The sequence below is a fragment of the Mytilus californianus genome, unplaced genomic scaffold, assembly GCF_021869535.1.
Source record: "Mytilus californianus isolate M0D057914Y unplaced genomic scaffold, xbMytCali1.0.p SCAF_1, whole genome shotgun sequence".
NCBI lineage: Eukaryota > Metazoa > Mollusca > Bivalvia > Mytilida > Mytilidae > Mytilus > Mytilus californianus.
Window position 1 is genome coordinate 23,688,027 of NW_026262581.1, and position 24,780 is coordinate 23,712,806.

General features: G+C 32.0%; 1 protein-coding gene across 1 annotated transcript in view; it reads right to left on the reverse strand.

Annotated features, from left to right (window-relative positions):
• The window catches only part of LOC127717585 (fatty acid synthase-like), a gene marked incomplete at its 5' end in the record, with an annotated part of 43,185 nt that overhangs the window by 16,674 nt on the left and 1,731 nt on the right, over positions 1-24,780 (reverse strand). The window contains 15 exon segments of the mRNA XM_052223321.1: positions 79-264; positions 518-697; positions 1,757-1,993; positions 4,613-4,994; positions 6,105-6,410; positions 6,891-7,120; positions 8,887-9,076; positions 9,345-9,502; positions 9,505-9,556; positions 11,871-12,295; positions 13,837-14,067; positions 14,920-15,042; positions 15,718-15,918; positions 16,685-16,858; positions 17,081-17,233. Of these exon segments, the coding sequence (XP_052079281.1) occupies positions 79-264; positions 518-697; positions 1,757-1,993; positions 4,613-4,994; positions 6,105-6,410; positions 6,891-7,120; positions 8,887-9,076; positions 9,345-9,502; positions 9,505-9,556; positions 11,871-12,295; positions 13,837-14,067; positions 14,920-15,042; positions 15,718-15,918; positions 16,685-16,858; positions 17,081-17,233 (3,228 nt within the window).

The window sequence follows — 24,780 nt, forward strand, 5'->3', positions numbered from 1 at the left end:
TTTCTATTCGATTTATATAGGTCTTTTGAAGTCCGTTCTTGCATAAATTCTCCAGGTTGTAGACGACATATGCATTACAATTGTCAATACAGTTTACTATTTCATTTCCTACAATTTCATCTGAATTGTGAGGAACAAAACAATATTTTTCCAGGACAGGATAAGTTTGTTGACGTCTTGGTGCCATATTTGAATGAAATCCTAAGATTTCGATACCAGAAGAGATCACTACGTTGAGATCTTGTTCGACTCTGACAAAGGATGCTGAAATAATTTGCCATTATTTGCAAACAAATACATGTCGTTTTCACTTTCAAGGGCTTTTTAATAAACCTAATGAAAGATTTTCTTTTTATCTAAAGTAAATTCAGTTTTTATACATACTAAATCATTATTGAAACTGTTAAATGTGAAAAAATTTTTAAATGCTAACAATAAAAATAGTTAAAAATATTTTCACTTTACCACATATATTTAGATTCATTGAAATAAAAAAATATGAAAAATTGTGACATACATTTTTGTTTTTCTTTAGTGTGACGAAGGTGATCTATGTGAGCTTGTGGGTCAATCGAAACAGCTGCAATCCTTGTGGGTAATCGCAAGCAATTTTCTCCAGTACATAAAATCCAAATTTGCAACATAGTGTCTAAGTAAGATACCCAGTTATCAATCCATTCTAATTCACCTCTACTACCTGTAATATATTATGTACTTTTATTTTGGTTTTGCACAAGGCCATGCATTTCTCAAGTTGTTTATGACGTCGACTATGCACTTAATTTATTTAATTAATGTGAACTGATAGATACCTATGTATGGAACATCATTATTTATGTATTCATTATTATTGACTTTGAACTATTTTCAGTAACTGCGAGGACTGTCATATCGTTTTTTTTGTGATGTTGCCGATCTGATGAGCCAAACCATTTTCAACTGATTTTTACAGTTCATTTTTTTTTTGTTACACCTCTTTTTAGGGTTAGGGAAAGGTTGATCGCTCACAAACCGATAAAATCCGACCACATTCTATATGGTTTTTATTATTTTATTAATGGTATTATAAAACAAGTACTTGATTGAATACTTTAAAATGCCTGTACCAAGTCAGGAATATGACAGTTGTCTTCCATTCGTTAGATGTGTTTGAGCTTTTGATATGCCATTTTATAAAGGACTTTCCGTTTAGAATTTCCCATGGAGTTCGGTATTTTTGTTATTTTACTTTTTAAATATATCTATTTTTTGTTTGCTTCGAAATTTAAAAGCAGTACATACTTGTTTGACAAAAGATTGAATTGAAATATGGTTTATTCAAACAACGTAGGGTAACAAAAATAAAACCGGAATTTGTTTTAGTATTATTCATAAGTGAATATAATTTAACAGCTCTAGAGTAACAGAAATTTCAATTTGAGGTTTTAGTGTAATGATTGAATCAAATACTGAATGTCATCGTGGTTTCGATGTGTTATGTGGTTGATGTCAAATCGATGTCAAACTTGCATCTCCTTTTTATCACATATCTTGTCGAATAGAGAGAATATGAAGAGTTTTCAAGTTCAGGTCTCGGTGATGCAAAACAATTACCATTAATTTCAATATATTTATCTAATTCAAGGGTTGCTAGATTTTCAAACTGAATTTTATGAAAACAATCCGACTTTGTTTACGGGATAGTAAAGTAACATGCAGGGGCAAGCAATTATGTAAACATTAAACATTAGATAAATCAGTACATGCAATATTCTACCTTCTATATTAGTGTTAAGGATGCCCCGAAACTCCCCACCGTACTCATATCCTCTAAGTCTTAATTCCTTATACACATCTGTAGAGGTCAGTTGAAATTTTTCTTTTTGGTCCATATTGACTTTTTTGACAGGCGAAGATAAAACTGATATAGAACCACTGCATTTCAGCGTGTCATTTTCAGAGATCTCAAATGTTCCTGTTGATTCCATTATATTTACTTTTAACTTGACTTTGCCTATGAAATTATAATTATAAACTTACAAAAACAAAACAAATAATCTTAAAGCGATACAGTCTAAGAAACAAAACTGGACAATCACACGTTATTTCTATATCAAAAGTATATCTTAATTAACCTTGATATTTCTGGTAAATGATAGTTCGTCTTTTTCTGATATGAGACTGTCTGCAAGCAATATTTTCTTCTGATAATCCGTTTTAGTAAATATTCTTAAAAATTGTGTTAACATGACGGCATCAGGAATTATGTGTTAGTTGACATGTTTCAAATGTATCAATGTTAAGTTTTTTTTGGCGAGTTGTTATGTTCTGGCATGTACTTCAGAATTTCTTAATTCCGTGAAAACATACTAGCAAACTAGTATGTGCGATTTTAGTTCAGGTTTTTAATTACAATTTACTTGAGTGGCCTGAATAGTTACAAATTGTTAACATTTTACCGCATGCAGTGACTTTAACACAATATATGCGTGTTCCAGTCATCTGAGATAACAGCAAGGGTCGTTCGAAACTGTTTGCTTTGAGTTTGGCTGATTCAATTATTTATTTGGTCTTAGCAGCTAAAAACAGTATATAAACTATATGAATTTATTAATAGTCGCAATGATAAAAATGATACACTTGAAATCTAACAAAACATGTATTTGTGTTCCATTCCTTCTTGTTATGATTGTAACTAGACAAAGTGATGCCCCCGCACTCCACTCTGAAGTAACAGTATTATAACAAAGTTAATGTAGGACTTTCTTTGAGATATTGTGTCTGAGAGACACAAATGATGCCACCGCAGATGCAAAGTATTATTTTAAAATACACAAAGTTGCGCATGGGAGTACATAGGTCTATGGTTCACTGTAGGAGAAGTTATGCGGAAACGTTATGCACCTCTTATGCAAGTATATACTCCAAAAAATAACAAAGGTATATGTAAAAACATCCAGTCAAGTGAAAACTTCCTAGCATTCAAACTGTAGATGGAGTTATCTGGAATAGCTATGCACCTCTTATGCAAGTATATACTCCAAAAATGACAAAGTTCAACTATCTCCCAAAAGAGCAAACATTAAAATAAAATCAAAACCCTGACCACATGCACACCTTCGGTATATGTAAAAACATCAAGCAAAGTGAAAACTTCCTAGCATTCAAACTATAGAAGGAGTTATCTGGAATAGCTATGCACCTCTTATGCAAGTATATACTCCAAAAATGACAAAGTTCAACTATCTCCCAAAAGAGCAAACATTAAAATAAAATCAAAACCCTGACCACATGCACACCTTCGGTATATGTAAAAACATCAAGCAAAGTGAAAACTTCCTAGCATTCAAACTATAGAAGGAGTTATCTGGAATAGCTATGCACCTCTTATGCAAGTATATACTCCAAAAAATAACAAAGGTATATGTAAAAACATCCAGTCAAGTGAAAACTTCCTAGCATTCAAACTGTAGATGGAGTTATCTGGAATAGCTATGCACCTCTTATGCAAGTATATACTCCAAAAATGACAAAGTTCAACTATCTCCCAAAAGAGCAAACATTAAAATAAAATCAAAACCCTGACCACATGCACACCTTCGGTATATGTAAAAACATCAAGCAAAGTGAAAACTTCCTAGCATTCAAACTATAGAAGGAGTTATCTGGAATAGCTATGCACCTCTTATGCAAGTATATACTCCAAAAATGACAAAGTTCAACTATCTCCCAAAAGAGCAAACATTAAAATAAAATCAAAACCCTGACCACATGCACACCTTCGGTATATGTAAAAACATCAAGCAAAGTGAAAACTTCCTAGCATTCAAACTATAGAAGGAGTTATCTGGAATAGCTATGCACCTCTTATGCAAGTATATACTCCAAAAAATAACAAAGGTATATGTAAAAACATCCAGTCAAGTGAAAACTTCCTAGCATTCAAACTGTAGATGGAGTTATCTGGAATAGCTATGCACCTCTTATGCAAGTATATACTCCAAAAAATGACAACGTTCTACTATCTCCCAAAAGAGCAAATATAAATCAAAATCAAAACCCTGACCACATGCACACCTTCAATATATGTACAAACATCAAGCAAAGTGAAAACTTCCTAGCATTCAAACTATAGAAGGAGTTATCTGGAATAGCTATGCACCTCTTATGCAAGTATATACTCCAAAAATGACAAAGTTCAACTATCTCCCAAAAGAGCAAACATTAAAATAAAATCAAAACCCTGACCACATGCACACCTTCGGTATATGTAAAAACATTCAGTCAAGTGAAAACTTCCTAGCATTCAAACTGTAGGAGAAGTTATCTGGATTAGCTATGCACCTCTTATGCAAGTATATACTCCAAAAATGACAAAGTTTAACCATCTCCCAAAAAAGCAAATATCAATAAAAATCAAAACCCTGACCAGATGCACACCTTCAATATATGTACATACAGCCAGCAAAGTGAAAACTTCCTAGCATTCAAACTGTAGGAGGATATATCTGGAATAGCTATATACCTATAATGGGACGGACGGACGGACAGGGATTAAATATTTGCCCCCAAACTTTCAGTTGCGGGGGCATAAAAAGGATTTTCAACCTATATCCATGCATGGTTAACTCACCTTCATTCTGAATTATGATTGTCGAATGGATGGCCACATTCTCAAATTTTACAGGCATTTCATTATAAAGCTTGCCTTTCATCTTTGCAAATGACTTCCATGTTAATACAAGGAGACCAGTTGCAGGCAACAAGACGCGTCCATCAATTCTATGACCATTAAGATAACTGTATTGTGAATTATTTGACATTTCAATTTCATGTGTGGATCCACTATTTGACCCTAATGCCTCTGCAGAAAAGTTTTCTGCAATTGGTACATCCCATGTCACTGAACGATCCCATTCTACCAAAGAAGATATCATTGGGGTTTCTTTTGGCACGGGAAACTTAATTGGTTGACAGATCTTTAAAGGATCCAAGTTGATTCCATGTAGGAAGCACTTGAATGATAAAGAATGCATACATGAAATACAGCATCATTGTACACAATTTTATATAAAGAAAAATAACACTACATATAACATGTTCAATATAATTCCGTAATTTGATTGTAGACAACAATGGCGAAGCATTCAAGAGTTTTACATCTTCGTATAAACATTTTATTCTAATGGTTGTGGCCTGTTATCTTTTTTCCGCACAAGAGATATTTCTTGTATCACACTAAACGGACTGTGACACGGATAAGTGAATTAAAAGATTGTAAATTTGGTAAGCATATCCTGCAATTGTTTCAAAGTTGCGACATTTGTATTGCATATTGGTTAAGTCAATGCTGACTTTAAAAGATCACATCCCTACTTTCCATTGGGGATTTGTAATTTCTTCAATAATATAAAAAAAACATTAAAATGTTTCGCCACAAAATCGTCCTTTTGTAAAACTTGATTTCATTCTGAAGCGTACAAAAAGCTGGAAAACATATGATGTTATCAGCAGTTGTCTGGGTTCATTACCCACAATCATCCATATTGTAAGCGGTTGTATATTTGAAGTGAAGCTTGCAAAATCCTCGAACAATTTTTCACCAGTACAAAGAAAATTTTTACAATAAGAGAAATCGGTTTAAGAACTCGTGAGAACGGAATGACTCTTGATATAAACTCTCGTTATTCAATTTCAATTATAGTAATACATATGCGCAAGATTGTGAATATTATGATTTTCAATTTTTCCTTTGGCACAAAGACTATTCCAACAGAGTTATGAGGAAGAACGACTTGGATCGACACAACATACATATTACGGTCACCATCACGAATTGGTTGACCGACACGACGTGGATACGATGTGTCGGTGTCTAAATTTACTAGCGACATTTTTAGCGGTCTTATATTTTTGGTGACGTTTACCCTTTCAACGCACCCATTCTTTTTGGAGTTTATGCAATTCTCTCAATGTTTTGTTACCTAATGTCTCTTCCTAATGGATTAAAATACTTTGAACATCAGTAAATTATATAGCTACTGTCACCTTAATTTCTAAATATAAATATGATATCAAATTAAAGATTGCTGACCCTATGGTTTCTTATGAACAAATTTGTTTACATACTTTCCTAAGCTTGTGAGGAAATATGCAATATTATCTTGGTGATCTCTCTTCATAAGCCCCAAATAAGTACACTTCGGTCCAAGGGATCTTTTAAGTATGGCTTGAAGTAAACAATGAGGTGCAATTTCTATGACAACAGCATTGTTACGCACATGCTTTAAGGCTTCATGAAAAAGAACAGGGCTCACTAAGTTGTTAACATGGTAGTCAGCGGACGAATATTTAGCCATATCCAAGTGCCAATTGTCCTCTGGAATTGACGAACTTATCCATTTCTTAGTTCTTGGTTTTGGCACGATCACCTGTAAGAAAAATGAGAAAATCCCAATTTTTAGCAAACAGTTAATCAATTTGTGCACACAAGTAGTTCTATTCATTATGTTCCATACACTCCATTTCGTTATATTATCTTCGAAATGAAATCTAACATGCAGTGCAGATGAATTTTAAGGTAACAAAGAAGGATATGACCTTTTGTTCAGGTCCCATTTGGTCATACAGCTCTTTACTTTGGCTTGAAGACACTTTTTAGTTTGAGTGTTCTTAATGACGGAAAATCAAGAAAATCGCTTCTTATGCACATAATTTATAAAGGGTTGTTTTCTTATTTACCATTTCAACACACTAAATATGTCTTTTTTGAAGTTAATGCGATTGTATCAGTATTTATTTTATTACTTGATTATGGATTGCATATGATTTGTTGGAACATCGTTTATTATAAAAAGAGAAAAACAAAGTGACCGTGTGAATGAACAGAATAGAAATCTACAATAACTTACATTTGACAACGTAGATTTCAGTGCTGGTGCAATTTTTGCCATTTCATTCGAATGGAAAGCAATACCAGCACTATTGACGTTCTTTGCAAAGATTTGTTTCTTCTGAAGATCTGTTACAAATCTTGTAACAGAGGCTGCAGGACCCGAAATTGTAACTGTATCTTCGGAGTTATGACAGGCAGGAACTACACCTGGCGGACACATTTCTATAGCTTTTTCCCATGTCAAACCTATACAAGAGAAATCCTTTGAGTATCAACAAATGCAAAATGATAAGTCTTTAACATTTTATTGAGATCTATCTCTTCATTATTGCAATAACAGCAAAACTATAATTTCTGGTAGAGTTCACAACTGTTTAATATGTATTTAGGTATTCTGAAAAAAATAATGTTCACAAACAATGATTTAAGAATAAGTATCTAAAAATCATTGGGTTAAAACTTAAAAATACGGCTTTTGAGGGCATTAAGATTTTTTGGTCTCATATAAACTACTGTTAATTGAAAACTAAGTGGAGATACAATTGTTTTCAGAAACTTTTAGTCTAACTTCACATGAAGACATACGACAAAAACATACACCCCTTATAGAGATAGACTCTTTTAAATGTTTAACCACTGAATCTAAGCTCATGTGTCTCAAATGGTCTTCTTTCTTGGAAGTTGCAGTATGTTTATATGAAAAGAAGGAGATGTAGTTTGATTGCAAACAAGACAACTAACCATCAGAAACCAAAGGACGAGGATTTGAACAACTATAGGTACATGTAGTTCTACGGTCTTCAACAATGAGCACAACCCATTACGTATAGAAAACTTAAGAGGCCTTAATATAACAAAATATAAAACAATTATAAAAGAACAAAATAACGGGCTGAATTATGCTAAAACAAATATGACAGACAGCAACCAAGGACAACTACTAAATTATGTACATGTATACACACTTTTGACTTGGGCCAGGCTCTTAAAGAATATGGCTGGGTTTAATATTCTTCTGAGCGCGCAAACCTCCATAACCGACAGCAATGGTGCCACAGTACAATATAAGAGTAAACTATAACATCAGTTGGATAGGGCCTGACTCATAAGATCGGCACAAAGCCTAAAAAAAGTAACAAAAAGACAAAACACTTAATTTCCTGCTCAAATAATACTTGTGTTCGTCGTTCTATTTGCGCGAGTTTGCAGTTGAGTCGCGGGTGTCAATATGTGCAACTTGTTCATAAATAAAAAACAAAATACAGGAGGTAGGCATATCCGAAGTCGATTAAAATTTTTACTAAAAATAAAAATAAATAGTGATTTATGGTGAAATATGATTCCATCAGTAGAAGTTTGTGATATGTTTAATATAGATTTTCCCGTTGAATTATCTTTAAAGAAATTGATCTTATTATCATTCTTTGACTTATGCTGTACTTGTCCTGTTTTTGTCTACTCACAAATTACGGTATTTTTTTTTTAGATAACCATTAATTCGTTAATTCATAGTTTGGGACCAGATCATGAAGTTTCTGTTGATTTACTGCATTGGTGCTCTGTACAGCTGATTCTGTTCATTTCACAGGATTGTGTGCTATTTTTTATAAAGTAATAAGTAAGAGATGGAACAGCAAACGTAATGAAAGTTTTGAACGGCATATCATAAAATCAAAAGTTTCTTTTAGTTTGCATTACAAAATGACAAGCATTCTTTCCAAGGGTAACATTTTGAGTATTATGTTTTGGTACTTAATATACATTATTGTTTTTCTGCAATGATTTTTTTGTAATTTGGAGAATATGATACATCTTTTATAGCCATGTGTAACTTGTTGAAGACTTTATGTTGCCTTCTTAATGTTTCTTGGATATGAGAGTTGTTAGGTTACATTGACATGATTACCTTGATCTCCCTTTATTTTAATATCTTCAAAATTAAACATTTTTGATAATTAGTATAGTTTATACGTTTCCTTAATTATGATTGCTAACAAAGGCACACTTCCTACCAACAGCAGCCATGCCACCTGGTGGTAAATTTGCTTCTTGGATACATTTGCCTCTCCAGAAAGCTGCTAGAATAGTTTCTTTTGCTGTTAAGGAACCATCGGCATATCCACAAGCCAGCTCTCCAACTGAATGACCTATAATTCCATCTGGCATGACACCAGTGACAGATAAGAGGTCAATCAATGCTACCTGTAGAATGATAACGGAAACACACACATATATTTTTCAAACATTACAATGTAAGAAATATCAGGATCTGTTGCACTTTCGTTTATGTTTTGATTTGATATCAAATAGTACAAAAAAGACAAAATAATTTGCTGAAAACTTGCTCTTTTTGTTGTACTCTCAGATTAACAATCTCTTATTAACAAAAGTGTTTTACAATTACTTTTCAATGTACATATTAAAAACAAAACGAAAAGCCAGGTTGAACGTTTACTGATTAAAATGATACCTGTATTGCAGCGATACAAATAAAACAATTTAATGTATCCTTGAAATCGTTCTCTAAACCTCTCATCAAAAGATTATGAAGTTCTACACCATATGGATGTAACACTGTGTCAGATCTCAATATTGACTCTCTAAATGCTGGAATGACCATCATCTGTTTCCCATCCCAGAAAATACAAACCAAACTGGACGATTTTCCTTACATGTTACTGCCTGAAACAATCCATGAAATATTTATAATTAATTCACTGTTCTGTAGTTACCTCTTCATCATGAATAGATATATTAACATTCTAGGTTTTCAATATAATGAACCAACTTTTTTTAAATTTTGAAATCCTTAATCGGTAACTTGGCTCCTACTGTTTAAACTTATATCTTCTCCTTTACCTATGGTTTTCTTCCTTTGTATCTCTTTCTTAAAATATTTGGTTCTTTCGATTGATGTACAGATGTTTGATTCTGAACGTTTAGTTTGAAGTACACAATCTGTAGAATAGTTCCATGAATAAATGGACAAACAAGCAGATGGAGTAACTGTAACAGGTTAAGATAACTGGGATTTGTTACAGCCTAGACATTTCTTAAGGACATTGTGACATTAAGGTATTGCTATTGTTTTTATTTGGTAACATTCTAAATATAAATTTTGATCTAGAAACCATATAATAACATGCATAATGTGAACTTTTACGGCCAAGTATTCTGAAGGAATTCAAAAGATGTCATTATTCAATATGCAAGATCTGGTGAAAAATGATAATTCCATTAGCAAATGCCAAAACGAAATGATGGTTAATATGGACACGATGATATGATCCAACCAATCCTATCAGACTTGAATTGTTCATGCAAACGACCTCAAAGAAGCATCACCTCAACATTACATCACATTTTCCCAAACGATGTCAAAGTCCCATAACTTCCAAAAAATATTTAAATGGAAATATCAATAAGGTATATCATGACAAATAAGTCTACAAAAAGGAGGAACTGTACGTATCTGACGACAAAAGGACAAAAATTATCATATTGTATTAAAACACGTGTTATGGCTTTTCAATTGGAGAACTGTATTAATTCAGAATGAAAAACGAATCAAAAAGCTTTTACAGAGTATTGCACTGTAATAGAATCAACTGGATTTTTTTTTATATTTAGCCTTCCCTACATGCTGCAAGTAAAATCAATTTACGATACTAAAATATAAGTTTTGATTCGAGAAATTTAAAAAGGTAATAGACTTATCTCTTTACCTCACATTTTCGCTTCTTAAGGAAGTTCGCTACTCTTTTTCAAAATAACAAGCTTTTTAAAAGACTGTTATAAATTGAAAGTAAATGAATAAATGAACTAAACAAGCAGAAAAAAATGAAGGGTCCGTGTGCTTGTTTTCGAGATATACGCCATTGAAAATTTGGCGGGAAGTGATTTTCTCTAGATTGTTTGTACATTTAACATAGGCACCTTTTTTCTTTCAAAAACTATGAATAAATAACAAGGATTTTATATGATTTTCAAAAATGGCTTTTTAAACTATATGTTTTAAATGTATGAAAAGAAAAGAAGGGGTTTGCGGGCAAAAATTTTAATGGCACTACATGGATAAAACCAGAGGATTCCGAATATCTGGCAAATATTCAAAAACATGAGGAGCAAACATCCTTTATTGATTTACGAAATTTTAACATCGGTAAACTACTGCCACATAATTTACCGCACCATGTTTATAATCTCACTGTTACTATGGACTGTAAACCCCAGTATAAAAAAATGTTGTTAGTAAACTATATTGTAATGGCTACAGACTGAAATATTCATTGTTTCAACAACATGAACTTCTTAAAAAAAAAGAGATGAAAGACACAATAAAATCGTTCCCTGGGAAATACAAAATGATTCCAATATTGTAATTTTGATTGATATACATAGTATAGTGTCATCGAATTAAATTAATAACACAGCTACTGTGCTATTTTCTAATTTCGAACATTAGAAAGAAAAAACTGCGAACAAAATAAGAAATAAAACCTGCGACTGAAGGAAAATTCAATAAGAATAAAGACCTTATGTAAGATTCCCAGCACCTCATTATGTCAAATGGTAACCTATCGTTTTGTTGTTTTTAGATTTCCGGTGCTTTCATTTTGTGTGGTGGCTATCTTTTCAACTAAAATAAAATCATCATTTAATGCTTTACATCTTCACAAAGCTTCTAACTTTCTTTGTCTATGAGTCAATGATTTTAAATCCTGTATATCTGTATATCTATTTAAAATTCAAAGTTACTGGTCGCAATTTTAAAATATATAAAATATAAAACTATGGAGGAAACACTATTTGTAAATACTCAAAATCGTAGTGAATAAGAAGCTTCGCCAAGGAAAGTGTTACCTTCCATGAGAACAATACGTCATACCTGGTAGAAGTGTAAAAGCGAGTAACGTTACGATTCCGGTAATGGTTAATCAAAAATCTAGCAGCTAAATTTACGAAATTTTCTTCTGCGCAAAATGTTATGACTTACTTGGATTTCTTGTATCTGATGTTCTGCATTTAGAACAGTAAAACCTCTATAGATATGACTGCAATTTCGAGTTTCATTTAGTAAAGAATGGAAATGAATATTTCTGCTGTGTTCCTCGGCTGCGGCCATAACTCTGTCTAAGCCCTTCTTTGTCCTTGAACTATAGACGAATAATCGTTTTAACAGGTAACATGATGTTATATTACTGCATTGATGAGGTCGCAAAACGATATGAGAATTTGAACCTCCAAATCCAAAAGAGTTCACAGCAACCAATCCACCGTTAAAATATGTGTGTTCTGTGACTACTTTCAGTTTACCGTTGGAAAGTCCCGGGATATCAGGACTTGGTTTCATATAGTGTAGATTTGCTGTTATCTGATTACTTTCCATACAAATTATCAATTTTGTGACTGCTGCTAAACCTGTGTATCAAAAAAATAAAAACTCAAGGCTGATATAAATGTTGGCCTGGAAAAATAGATACAAGTATATCCTGTCACATATTGATCGATAAAAGGGCAACAAAAATACAAGTCTTAAAATAAATTCATTCGCTATATGGATCAGAAGAACTTAACGTTTCTCAACTTGTATTTTCACAATTACTAATCATGAACATCTGTTCAATATAGACTTAAACAAACGGGACGAATTTTGATAAAATTTCTTTTGGGTGATAAATAGTAATGTCCTTATATGAAGTTTTTATGTGTTTGCAGTGAGAGTTCTTCTTCCTAATAGTCTTTTTGGAGTGCAGATCCGAGTAGCTATAATAACCGTTATTAGAACCGTATCAAGCAATTTACCTAAATACTATGGGCAAGGGTAGTTGGTACATTTATACTCAATATGATGACATAGTTAATGTGAAATTGAAATCGTCGAGTACGACAAATATTCTGTTTGTCAGTTCAGCACCGATTTCACAAATAAACCCCATCAAACGCAGACCTGTTCATATCTGTAGTGTCCAAAAATCGGTGATCAATTGAAGAATATATTTTTGGAAAGTAATGAAAAAATTGTATTGTATAAATTGTGTATATTTTAATATCATTCACAAAGTAAACCTGTGTAAAATGATATTCATATTGTTTACGTAATATCATTTTTTTTAGTAAGCATTGGTTAACATGTAAACATTTTAATTGGTGCAATCTGCTGGCGTATGATATTCATATGTTTTCTATTCAAATTTACTTCTTTTAAAGCAATTGATTTTTTTTATAATTTTTTTTAAAGAAATCGTGCGTTAAAAGCTTGATGGCGTATGCTATTCATAGGTTTTCTATTCAAATTTACTTCTTTTAAAGCAATTGACTTTTTTCTTTTTTTTAAAGAAATCGTGCGTTAAAAGCTTGATGGCGTATGATATTCATAGGTTTTCTATTCAAATTTACTTCTTTTAAAGCAATTGACTTTTTTTCTTTTTTATAAAGAAATCGTGCGTTAAAAGTTTGATGGCGTATGATATTCATAGGTTTTCTATTCAAATTTACTTCTTTTAAAGCAATTGACTTTTTTTCTTTTTATTTAACGAAATCGTGCGTTAAAAGTTTGATGGCGTATGATATTTATAGTTTTTCTATTCAAATTTACCTCTTTGAAAGCAATTGACTTTTTTTCTTTTTTTATAAAGAAAGCGTGCGTTAAAAGTTTGATGGCGTATGATATTCATAGGTTTTCTATTCAAATTTACTTCTTTTAAAGCAATTGACTTTTTTCTTTTTTTTTTTAAAGAAATCGTGCGTTAAAAATTTGATGGCGTATGATATTCATAGGTTTTCTATTCAAATTAACTTTTTTTAAAGGAATAGACTTTTTTCTTTTTTTTTCAAAGAAATCGTGCGTTAAAAGTTTGATGGCGTATGATATGCATTCAGATTTACTCATGAAATATTATTTTGATTACTGATGTGTTATAGTTTAGCAATAACGGATAAATACTAGTTAAAAGAAATACCTGCTGCGGGTTCTGTGTGACCAATGTTTGATTTAATCGAGCCAATCAGAAGAGGACTTGTACGGTCCTTACAAAAAATATCGCAGATAATATTAAGTTCCTGTGTGTCACCAGCTTGCGTACCAGTTCCATGAGCCTCTACATACTCTACTGCGCCAGGATTAACAGAAATATCACGATACACACTTTGTAATAAATGTTTCTGTGCAGTTCCAGACGGAAATGTTATTCCTTAAAACAAACAGCAAAAATTGTTAGCAAACAATATTCAAAAAGTCTAATTTTAATTGGACCTAAGTATATTTTATGGCTGCACATCCGTATACATTTTAAATGTTATCAGGTTAATGCCACAGCATTTATTATATCAATCAAAATGATAGTACCAATTAACGTGCACCAGATCCCCATTGCGTCAATTATTGTCTTTGTAAAGCCAACACTAATTCCACTAACAAATACACGGAAAATTATATCATCTAAATGTTGGATGCTTTGATCAGCATGTATAAGCAAACTCAACATAGATACCAGGATTTAAATTTTGTACGCCAGGCGCGCGTTTTGTTTACACAAGACTCATCAGTGACACTCGAATCAAAAAAAGGTAAAAGAAAGGCCAAATGAAGTAATATAAGATTTCTTAGATTTTATAACGGTGCTATATTGGAGGCATATAAGACATTTCTCATGCAATTAACATACAAAAGAAATGATACATGAAATTGGTAGTTTCAAAAGATTGAAAAGTGAGCCCATAAATATTTTGTTCACATTTCTCTAAAATATTTTTAAGAAGTAAAATACATCGCAAAGTTATTTCTGGTTTGCTTATGGCAGATTTGTTTTGATGCACTACAATGTTCTTTTTATATCAATAAAATGTTTGCATATTTGAACTAACGTCTGGTTCACAAAGCAACTGCCAACCTGCTTAAGGGTCAATAGGCTTGTTTAAATTCAATATTCAATGTGCAAAATCGTAAGATAAAATTAAAGTTTTATGAAGTTTTAAACGCTAGCTGAACTTAATAGAATTTCCATGGTAATATTTGTTGTTATATTCACTTTAGCTAATCTTACCTTTTTCCTTCCTTCCATCATTGTTTGATCTAGTATGTAATATAGTACAATATATTCTCTTCGATACATTTTGTTTTTGTAAAAACACAGCAACAACACCTTGACTTCTGCAGTACCCATCACCTACCAAAATTAAAGTTCGTTACTGTTTCGAATTGTTACAACAGAGCATGATTTCACTTACAAAACTACTAACGTATCAGTAGGTGTTCGAGTCCGAGACCCATGGTACAATGAGCCAAGCTCTATCAACTGACTAAACGCGTGTTTGATCAATTGAAGCACTGCCGAAAAATTTGTATTGGGTTATTTAGTTTGTTTTATATGGTTTTTTCTCTTTTTTTTTCTCCTTTTGGTGGTTTGTCTTATCATTATTCGTAAACGTGTGTTGCGTGCTTAAGTTGTTTTTTTTTGTGTTTTTTTTTCATTTGCTGTCGATCATTATTTTCCATTTAGGAAATACTATCTGAACAAAACACCAAGTAGGGCAAAACCAGGCGATTTGTCATCCACAGTGATGTATTATTTATTTTAAACGAGGAAGGCAAAAAGGGGGGGATTTTAGTCACGACGACTGGGATTTAACGCTAGTATCAAATGTTTTTCATGATGTAATCATACATTTGAAAAAAATAGAATCTTTCATTGACCATATTTGTGCTTATCCGTCTTAAAAAATTATTGTATCTAATCTGCCTTATGTTTTTTTTTTATTTACTGGTTAGTAAAACGGTAAAAACAGCATTTAAAAGAAAACAAAAAGATATAATCCGTTTTGTAAGTAATATTAAGCCATACCTGATGCATCAAAAGATTTGCAAGTGCCGTCTTTTGAAAGCATTCCAAGCTTATTGTACTGTAGCGAGGTGGTCGGTCGAAGACACAAATTGCAGCCAGCTACAATGGCTGCATCACAGTGCCCTTGTCTAATGCTGTGAAAAGCTTGATCCATGGCCGTTAAACTAGAAGAGCAGGCAGTGTCTACACTGAGACTTGGACCTAAAATATTGTTTTTAATACTTGATCGTATAATGGTATCAATGAAAACATGTCTGATCGAAAAAGTCGAGAGATAACCAAAGGAATAGTCAAACTCAAACAAGAAAACGATCAGACAATGCCATAAAAAAAGCGAAAAACAACCAAAAGACACTTGACCCCATTTTTCATAATTTAGATTAGATAATCTAAGGTCAAGCTTGGGAAAGAAAATTAAATTCGTCAGTCGATACGGGTTTGTATCAATTTTATCGGTTTCGGTGAAGGGATCAGATTAGATATGACCTAAAGGAAATAACATATCGAAAAAACAATACATCAAGACCTCGTATAAAAAATTAATCGGCCTTATATCAATAAAGTTTACACCATGACAAATGGAATAAAGCATTTAAACTGGACGAAAGTAGTTCATTGTATGTAATATATAAATGTACCGTTTTATGAAAATAACACTTATAATAATGTTCGGATGATCAAGCGCTATTTGCTCAAACTCACATTTTGAATCCCAGTGAAGTCTAAGAAATGAAAACATGAGAAGAGTTTTTAAAAGAAGGGACCTCACAGAATAGCTCGAATCGTCCAAGGTAAAAGTTGCCTGATGAATAATTTCTAAATATTTAAATGGAGAATTTAAGAAAGGTTGGCCCTTAAAAATTATATACATGAATTGACAATCTAACGTGTCAAAAAGAGTCACCCCTTCTTTATTTGAAAGAAATATTGTTTCAGTTTTGGGAATCAATATTAACAGAGTTCAAACCTTTGAAATCAAAGAAAAAGGAGAGTCTATTAGCAAACATTGTCCGATGACATCCTATCAAATGGTAACCAAGAGTTTTTTCTGGGTCAGAAGACCAAGCATCATGTGACTCTGATAGACTGCAACCAATAAAAACACCAGTTCTTGATCCTCTCAAACTGTCTGGATTTACACCTTTAAATAAACAATAGTTCATATTTAATCGAGATTAAAGTAGCTGTTGGTAAAATGTTTATGCAAAAGCTAAACAAAGACACTAATAAAAAGCAATTGCACTTACTTAGTAGATTATGAAGTCAAAAATAAACGATCACACCGATAGCTAACATTTTGCAATATAAATAACTACAAAACTCTAACATGAATTTATAAGAATTTATATATTCAGCTACATACCAGCATCTGTGATAGATTCATAGGTTACTTCAAACAGCAATCTTAATTGAGGGTCCATACTGTTAGCCTGTTTTGGATGAATATTAAAGAATTCTGCATCAAACTTGGTTATATCCTTTAGTTTTCCCATTCTTGCAGGTAAGCCATGAAGTCCTGAAAACATAATTTTGATTATTTGATCGAATAAGAAATCTTAAGGCAATATTATGTCTGATGTCTCAAAACATATCTAGGAGAAGACTTTCTAAGTTTGATTAACATGTGTCTCATCCCTTTTGTATATTCAAGCAAACAAAATATATTTAAACTTTATTTGTCAATATACGTCATTATTGTTTAAATCTTAAAATCGCAACCATGACTATACAGGTATAAGATTTATTCTAGTTATTACAATTTTAGACTGAACGCAGATCGGAATATTCCATTATCTTTTTTCAGTAATATTTGTTTTATAAAAAATACATGACAAGAGTCATCGCCTTAGAGATACATTTTTCGTCAAATGTTGCTATAGTGATCGCATAGAGCAACTACGTACAAGGATACATGCATATGTGAACTATGACATTTTTTAAAAATAACTTGAGTTTTTTTTTTGTGTCTCTCTATTCTTAAACAAATAATCCATTGATTGTGTTCTTTGGGTCTATTCTCTTATGAGAAAAATTTTAATAAAAGAACCGAACGTAAATTAAAAAAGGGGAAGTCCATAAAAACTAACAAAATCAAACGTTATGAACCAATGGAACGAGTGGAAAATAAGTGTCATATTCCTGACTTGGTAAAGGCATTCGGATTTCTCCTTTTCATAATAGATAATTATGTTGTGATAACAGAACGTGTACTGATCAATGTTCAAATTATTTTAAAGGTTATTCACAGTAAAACTTTCAGATATCGATACTGAAGAAAGGTATTATGTATACCTGATATATCTACCGATCATTTAACTTGATTATATATTGTAACTGACGTTTAAGGTTGTTGTACACTTTTAGCCGTGAAATGAATTTTTGTACACTTCTGCTTCGTTGTTACAAAAAATAATGATTAACAAATACGTACTAAATAAAACATTCAATTGAAAACATGGAAGAAATGAAATGCATTTGCGTAACATTTGTTTCTGGTTTTGTACGTAAACAAATGACACAATAGAGATTTCCATCAAAATGACATACGAACGTAACCCGACGTACGGACCTAATGGGACTGGTTATTGTATACCATTTAATTTGATTAAATACGTCGCTCAAGTTTAAACAAAGTATTCCAAGACTTTCAAAATTACACACTGGAATTTTCGTCTATAAACATTTTTTTATACTGCCGAAAAATGATAGAAATCTTACATTTTTATCTATCACGTGGTTTCCAGATTCCCGCCTTTATTTTCACTGACATAAGATCACCTATAAACACACGTATCCCATACCTATCATACATACGATATGGTTTTGATTATGACATTATTATTTTTCGATACACTTTGCAGATGAACGCCCAATTATACTTTGTTTATGTCTTTGTTTATAGTTTATCTATTTTTTTATTATATTTGTTGCGGGGAAAATCTTTAGAAAGATATTTTTTTGACAATTTTAGAAATATGGAAACCAGAGTTTGTCAGAATCTGGTCTCTTTATAAAAGTTGAAAATTGAGATGAAACTATCGCTTCCATTTATTTCTAAACAAAAGTTTTTTACTTTAATACAAAATGGTTGATAAAAACATCACTGTATATGTTGTTTTTTAGAATTAAGGTGTGTTCGATTAGGGATTGTTCTGTATTAATTTGTTTAACGGGAATGCTATCGGAGTCCAAATACAAAAGACATTTCAAGGCAATTTTTTTTTTATATCCCTTGAAGTAAATTAACTTATAGTATTTATTCATTTTATTGATAAACAATTAAAAGGGGTCGCCGAATTCATTTAACTAAATAAATCATTAACGGAAATATGTAAGGTAAGTAACAACATAATATAATTAAAAAAGGGGGTAGTATAGGCAACGTAGGAAGTGGGACAAAAAGTAGAAGTTTTAATATGATGTATGGCCATATATATAAGTTTTCGTTGTATATGTATTTTACAAATGAATATTTATGACGAAAAGATGAATATGAACCATACTTTGTATTATACCGCAGGAAGACATGTCATTTTACAAGGACACATGATTTTGACCCCAGACCGACCAATTTTTGCTCTAACTTCTAAATATTGCGTGCTTGGCAGAGAGGCAGCCAATCTTCGATTTGAAACGGGCGAGGATCGAGCCCAAGACTTCCCGCATCCGAGCAGTGGTATAGCTTCCATTGACGCAATTAGACAACCGCCTCACCAAATATTTGACCATTAAAGAAGAGAGATTAAGAGAATTATTTACCATGTACGTCATAGTATAAAGTATACTGAGTGACGACGGTTCAAAACGTTAACTACTATACTCTTTACTCACTCATTCCTCATTATTAACGTGTTGAAAACTTTCCTTCATAAAATGAACAAGGAAGATGCAAATATTGTTTTAAGTAACAAACAACCTCGTAAAAAATGATTCCAACAAGAGATCATAACTGTAAAACTGATGTGATGCTTTTTGTTTTACAGTTAGAAGACATAGTGGATCTTATATCTAATATCCCCAAACATTTTAGAGGAGGTCATACATATAATTCTGTCAATTATTTTTGTTTTGATCGGGACCTGTCTGTAACTGAATACCGAGAATTAAACCTTTATAGCCAGCAGTTTCATTGAAATATACTGACTTAATGCGCACTAGAAATATTATTTCATGATAAAATTCAATAAATCTGGATTTTTAATAGACAGGATCTTCTTGCCAGTGTGTGACCTATCACGAGTATGATCACATACACCTATTTTGCGATTCATATTTTCAACTACCTGTCCACTCCCTATTGGCATTTAAATCTTTTAACCGTGAGGCTTTGACCGCAAAGATTTAAATCATTTGCCTCGCCAGAAATAAAAGTCAAGTTACGATTGATTGATAGTTAGTTCCTTAACGTCCAGTGGCAAATATTTCATGCATTTATTACGTGTAGTGAGCATGGCATTCTCTCTACAAATGGCGTCGGATTTAACGTTCCCACTCTGACCGGACGAGACTGCGAACTTGTACATCCCGCACAACCAAAAGGACTACCCACTTTGGCAATGGTTTAAATGCCGATCTGAACAAGACCAATAGTGACCATATTTCTCTTCTCCCAATCACCTTTGAGGGGTAACTGTCGAGGCGTGCGCGCGATCAAAGAGACAGATATGAATATGAAAGATACATATAATACATGAACGTGTTTAATCAAAAATATTGCAACAAGAATGTGTGGCCTTAAGAAACCGTGCCCCTTCACATGAACATATTTCCATGCATGTTCAGTGCACCACTTAATCCGGGTCAAACTCTAATTTGGTATATAATCTTAAACGTTTTATGTTTTGAACAGAACGGAGGAACAGACGAATGCACAGACCAGTACATAGAATATCCCCTTGCTATCATAAGTTGGTCATAAAACTAAAATGATCATCCTACTTAACAAAACTACAATCAAATATTCCGTACATGTCCGTTTTTCATACGTATTTGTAAAACTTAAACGCCAAACATTTAGAAAAAACAATTAACAGCAATGACGTTAAATTATGCATACGTTTGTACGGGCTCTTCCTATAATCCATGCATCATTGTAATTAAAGACAAGAAACAAAAAAAAAACTGATTCAGTAAAGTGTTATCATATTTTTTCTTTAAGATGCGTTTTCATTAATTCCATTTGATAAAATTCTACAGAATGGTGACAAAGTACTATCAAAAAGATGCATCAGTGATCTGAATTTTACCTTTGACATAAGTATCTTGAAATCAATTATAGAAGTATGCTAAAAAAGAAGAAGAAGCAAGTCGTGTACACCTTTTACATTCCGGCGTGTTTGAAACTCTTGTTTTAATCTTATAACTTTTAAATAAAAAATTGACAATATGATCTCGCTTCAGATTCCATTATTTTTATTTTTTCAAACTAAATTTTCAAATAGTATCTATTCCAACAAAGTATGTGTATTCAACGAGCCAAAAGTTCATGCAGTCTATGCTCCCTTCCGTCATCCTTCAATGCAATAGGCCGAGATACGGTCAGATAGGTTGATTGTGTCGAGTAATGTCATTTTATTGGAAATCTCTATTAGGACGTAAAGAAAAATAGTAAAAATACGTACTTCAAAGACAATGAAAAATATGGCCCAGAATTGTCTATTTTTTTAAATTCAGATAAAAAATTTTGACAACAAAATATTTAAGACCTATGAATATTTATGCGACTACAAGCACTAAATTTTATATTCAGTCAATGAAAATTCTCAAACTTGTGAAATTAATTATTTTCACATAAATTTATTGTGTGTCCTTAAAATGTGTCATGTACACGTGAGCTGTACTGGACCTTGTCATAATTGAGTGATTTTTTTTTTAATACGATGTTACTATTGTCAAATTGTGTTTAGTATTATGAGATCAAAATATTATCCATAACGTCATTGCACGCTTTTATATATTTAGGCCAATAACTTCCTTTGTTACCTAATTTTTGACACTCTACAAATCGAGTGATTTAGATGTAAGATTTACTAATAAATAATAACATAAATTTTTTAGTAGATGTTGCAGATATATATATATATAATATTAAAGGGAAAATCCGCGATTTTTTACTTATCATCTAAATATGTTCCTCATAACATAAAAAACACATTCACAAATTTATATTCCCTCTGATAACGGAGAAAATCAAGTATTTGTAACTTTTTTGGTTGACATACGTCATGGGGTTGTGACGTTTTAACCCGATTTAGTGAATGCTGGGAAATAATAAAATCAGCTTAAGTCTTAATCGCTTATCGAATTTTTCCGTAATTAAAAGCGCGCCGATGTCCGTTTCTTGTAGCTATTAACCACAAAAGAAGAATGAAAGAAAATGAACACAAGTGTAACGTTTTGCTTTGATTAAATAAAAAAAATTATGGCATATATATTTGCGATTTGATTTATTTAATAATAGTTGTGATTTTTTCCGGAGATATTTATTGAAGACAAATCATTTACTGATATTGAACTGAAAATACTTTTCATTTTTATTTACATTAATAATTTCATTTCAACGCAAAATCTGTGTGAATAGAATGTGTCTGTTATTTCGGAAAGGCATTGTTTTTTCCATTTTGTAAAACAATTCGTTTTACAATAAACGAGGGCAATTAAGCCTTAAACGTACGCTTTTACAGGTGTGAATATGTTCTCATTTTGAATGAATTAACAGAATGGCGAGTTAATACACCGAGATTAAATACCCCAAAACAATAAGAAAAAAATAATTGTATAATTTCCTTGAAAATAAAATACAAATTTTTAATTACAGCAGTGAATAAAATTAAAAAAGGAAAATTTTTCGGTTAGATTCAAATATGAAGAATAAAAGAATAAAATTAATGCTATATTTCCACAAATTTAATAGAGGGATACCATTGCACATGTGTTTAATTAAGTTTACCAGAATTTTTAACTTGTATTTCGATGAATACGTAATAAAATTCAAATAGCCCTGGAAATTATTTCTCGGGGGAATTATTTTTTATAAAAATAGAATGCCGATTATAATTTCTCTCATTAAAGGATCAGCATTCAGTTGAAATTTAGGCTAATTAATTATCTGTTGAACCAGTTAACTCGACTTCATAGGAGACTAACTTTCCTCATCAAATAAAATTTTATTCACACATTTTTTTTTATGAATAGAGCGTGTTTGTTTTTATATGAGGTGTTGTAAGTGGTCCCTCAATATATCTAAATGTCTGCATGGTATACTTAGCCATACGTTTACAGTGTTTGATGGGTGTAAATTCAACATGGTTATTCGAATAATGATATATTCTTGTATGCAGACTGAAGGATTTTAGGGAATCTGTAGTATCAATGTCTCTTGGTCGTATCTCTGTCAACGATAGGTTAATGCCTGCATGTTGTACTAAGCCATACGTTACTTTTCGTCTTAGGTGTGTAAGTTTTTAAACGAATTTTGAATAATAATATTTATATGCAAACTGAAGAATCTGGAATTTATATGATTTATGGGGAAAAATACCAAGTACGGGGCGGATGGTATGACTCCAAGTCAGCCAAAACCTACCCGAATTATAAATCATAGCCTCCTTACTTAATTTAATCCGAAATTAAGCTTGTCAGATAAAAAAGAGTACAGCGCTTTTGCTTTGGAGTTGAAAAATAACATTTGCTAATAATCCAATATAGTAAAACGTATATTCCCGAGCTTATAATCTGAGACTACTATACTGTGTTATAGTAGTCTCAGGTATAATGCACAAAAAAAGGGTTGTTGTGTACTCTTACACTTAGTTAGGTGGTAATTTTCTTGCACCTACATGTTAAAACAGATGTGATCCGTGCACTACAGCGGAATTACGGCTTTAGTTGTTATAGTACGCACAAAAATTAATTGGGCTAATTTGGTCGCTGTCTTTGGCCATAATATCCCACATCTTTTTATTCAATATAAGTCGTAAATCTTGAATATTTTGTAATCAATTTATGAAGCTTGATCGAAACGTAGATCCACTTAGATACTAATTGTTCTCTTTTCTTCTATTTCACCAATGAACCGCCGAAGCAGAGACATATATAGGTAGTCACGCTTAGTCGGAATTTCTCGTGCTATTTCACTAGGTTCTAATTATTATACACTATGACTAACAATTGTGTTGACGAATTTCTTAATCTGTTCTAGAACAATTGAATTGAAATATAAATCTTTGAGTATACTTTGCTTATGTTCATAACTTCGAGGAAGTAAAGTAAGTTAGAGATTGATTTGAATTTAAATCAGATTTGTTCTGGAGGTTTCTTTTTTTTCTATATACATATTTTAAAGTGTGACTATCTATAGTTTCGTAACTTTCTATTTGTATTAACCAATGATCGACATTTGTGTGCATTTTTGTGAAATGCTAGAAATATTTGTATGTTTCAAAATGTCCATAATTGTTGACAACGAGTATCTACTTACATTTTTCATATTTTACCATTGAAAACAATTTCTAAATAGATTTTTACTTCATCTAATCTGTGGTTGGAATTACTTAGATTTTCATAAATATCATTCATTACACCAGAAATGTTAGTGGTAGTAAGTAAGTAAATGTCTAGTGTATCACTGTCGGACTCAAGACAAACAAAATGTACACATGATGTATATTACACCTGATAGTTCCAAATAACTGGCCGTGTACACTGATCTATACACAGTGGTATATAAGGTCAGCAGTAAAGCGATGTATGAACCTGCATTAAGTAATTGTGTAATAAGAGTTTTTAAGCCCGACAGGAAATCGCTTAAATACCTGGTCATGTCACCTCACAATAGCTCTGGCAATAATTCCGTTAGCCATGCTGATGATCAAATTAGGAAAGGTTTAAAAAAATGTATTACATAAAAGCGTTATGAACAAATCAGATTTTGAAAACTTTTTTTACACGGAACACCGCTAGTTTGACTTTGAACTATGAGAGAATCTATCTAAGTAATCTTAACTATAATTCCCCTACATTTATTTGTTTCAAAAACTTATTTAAAAAAAAAACAGTTTAAAA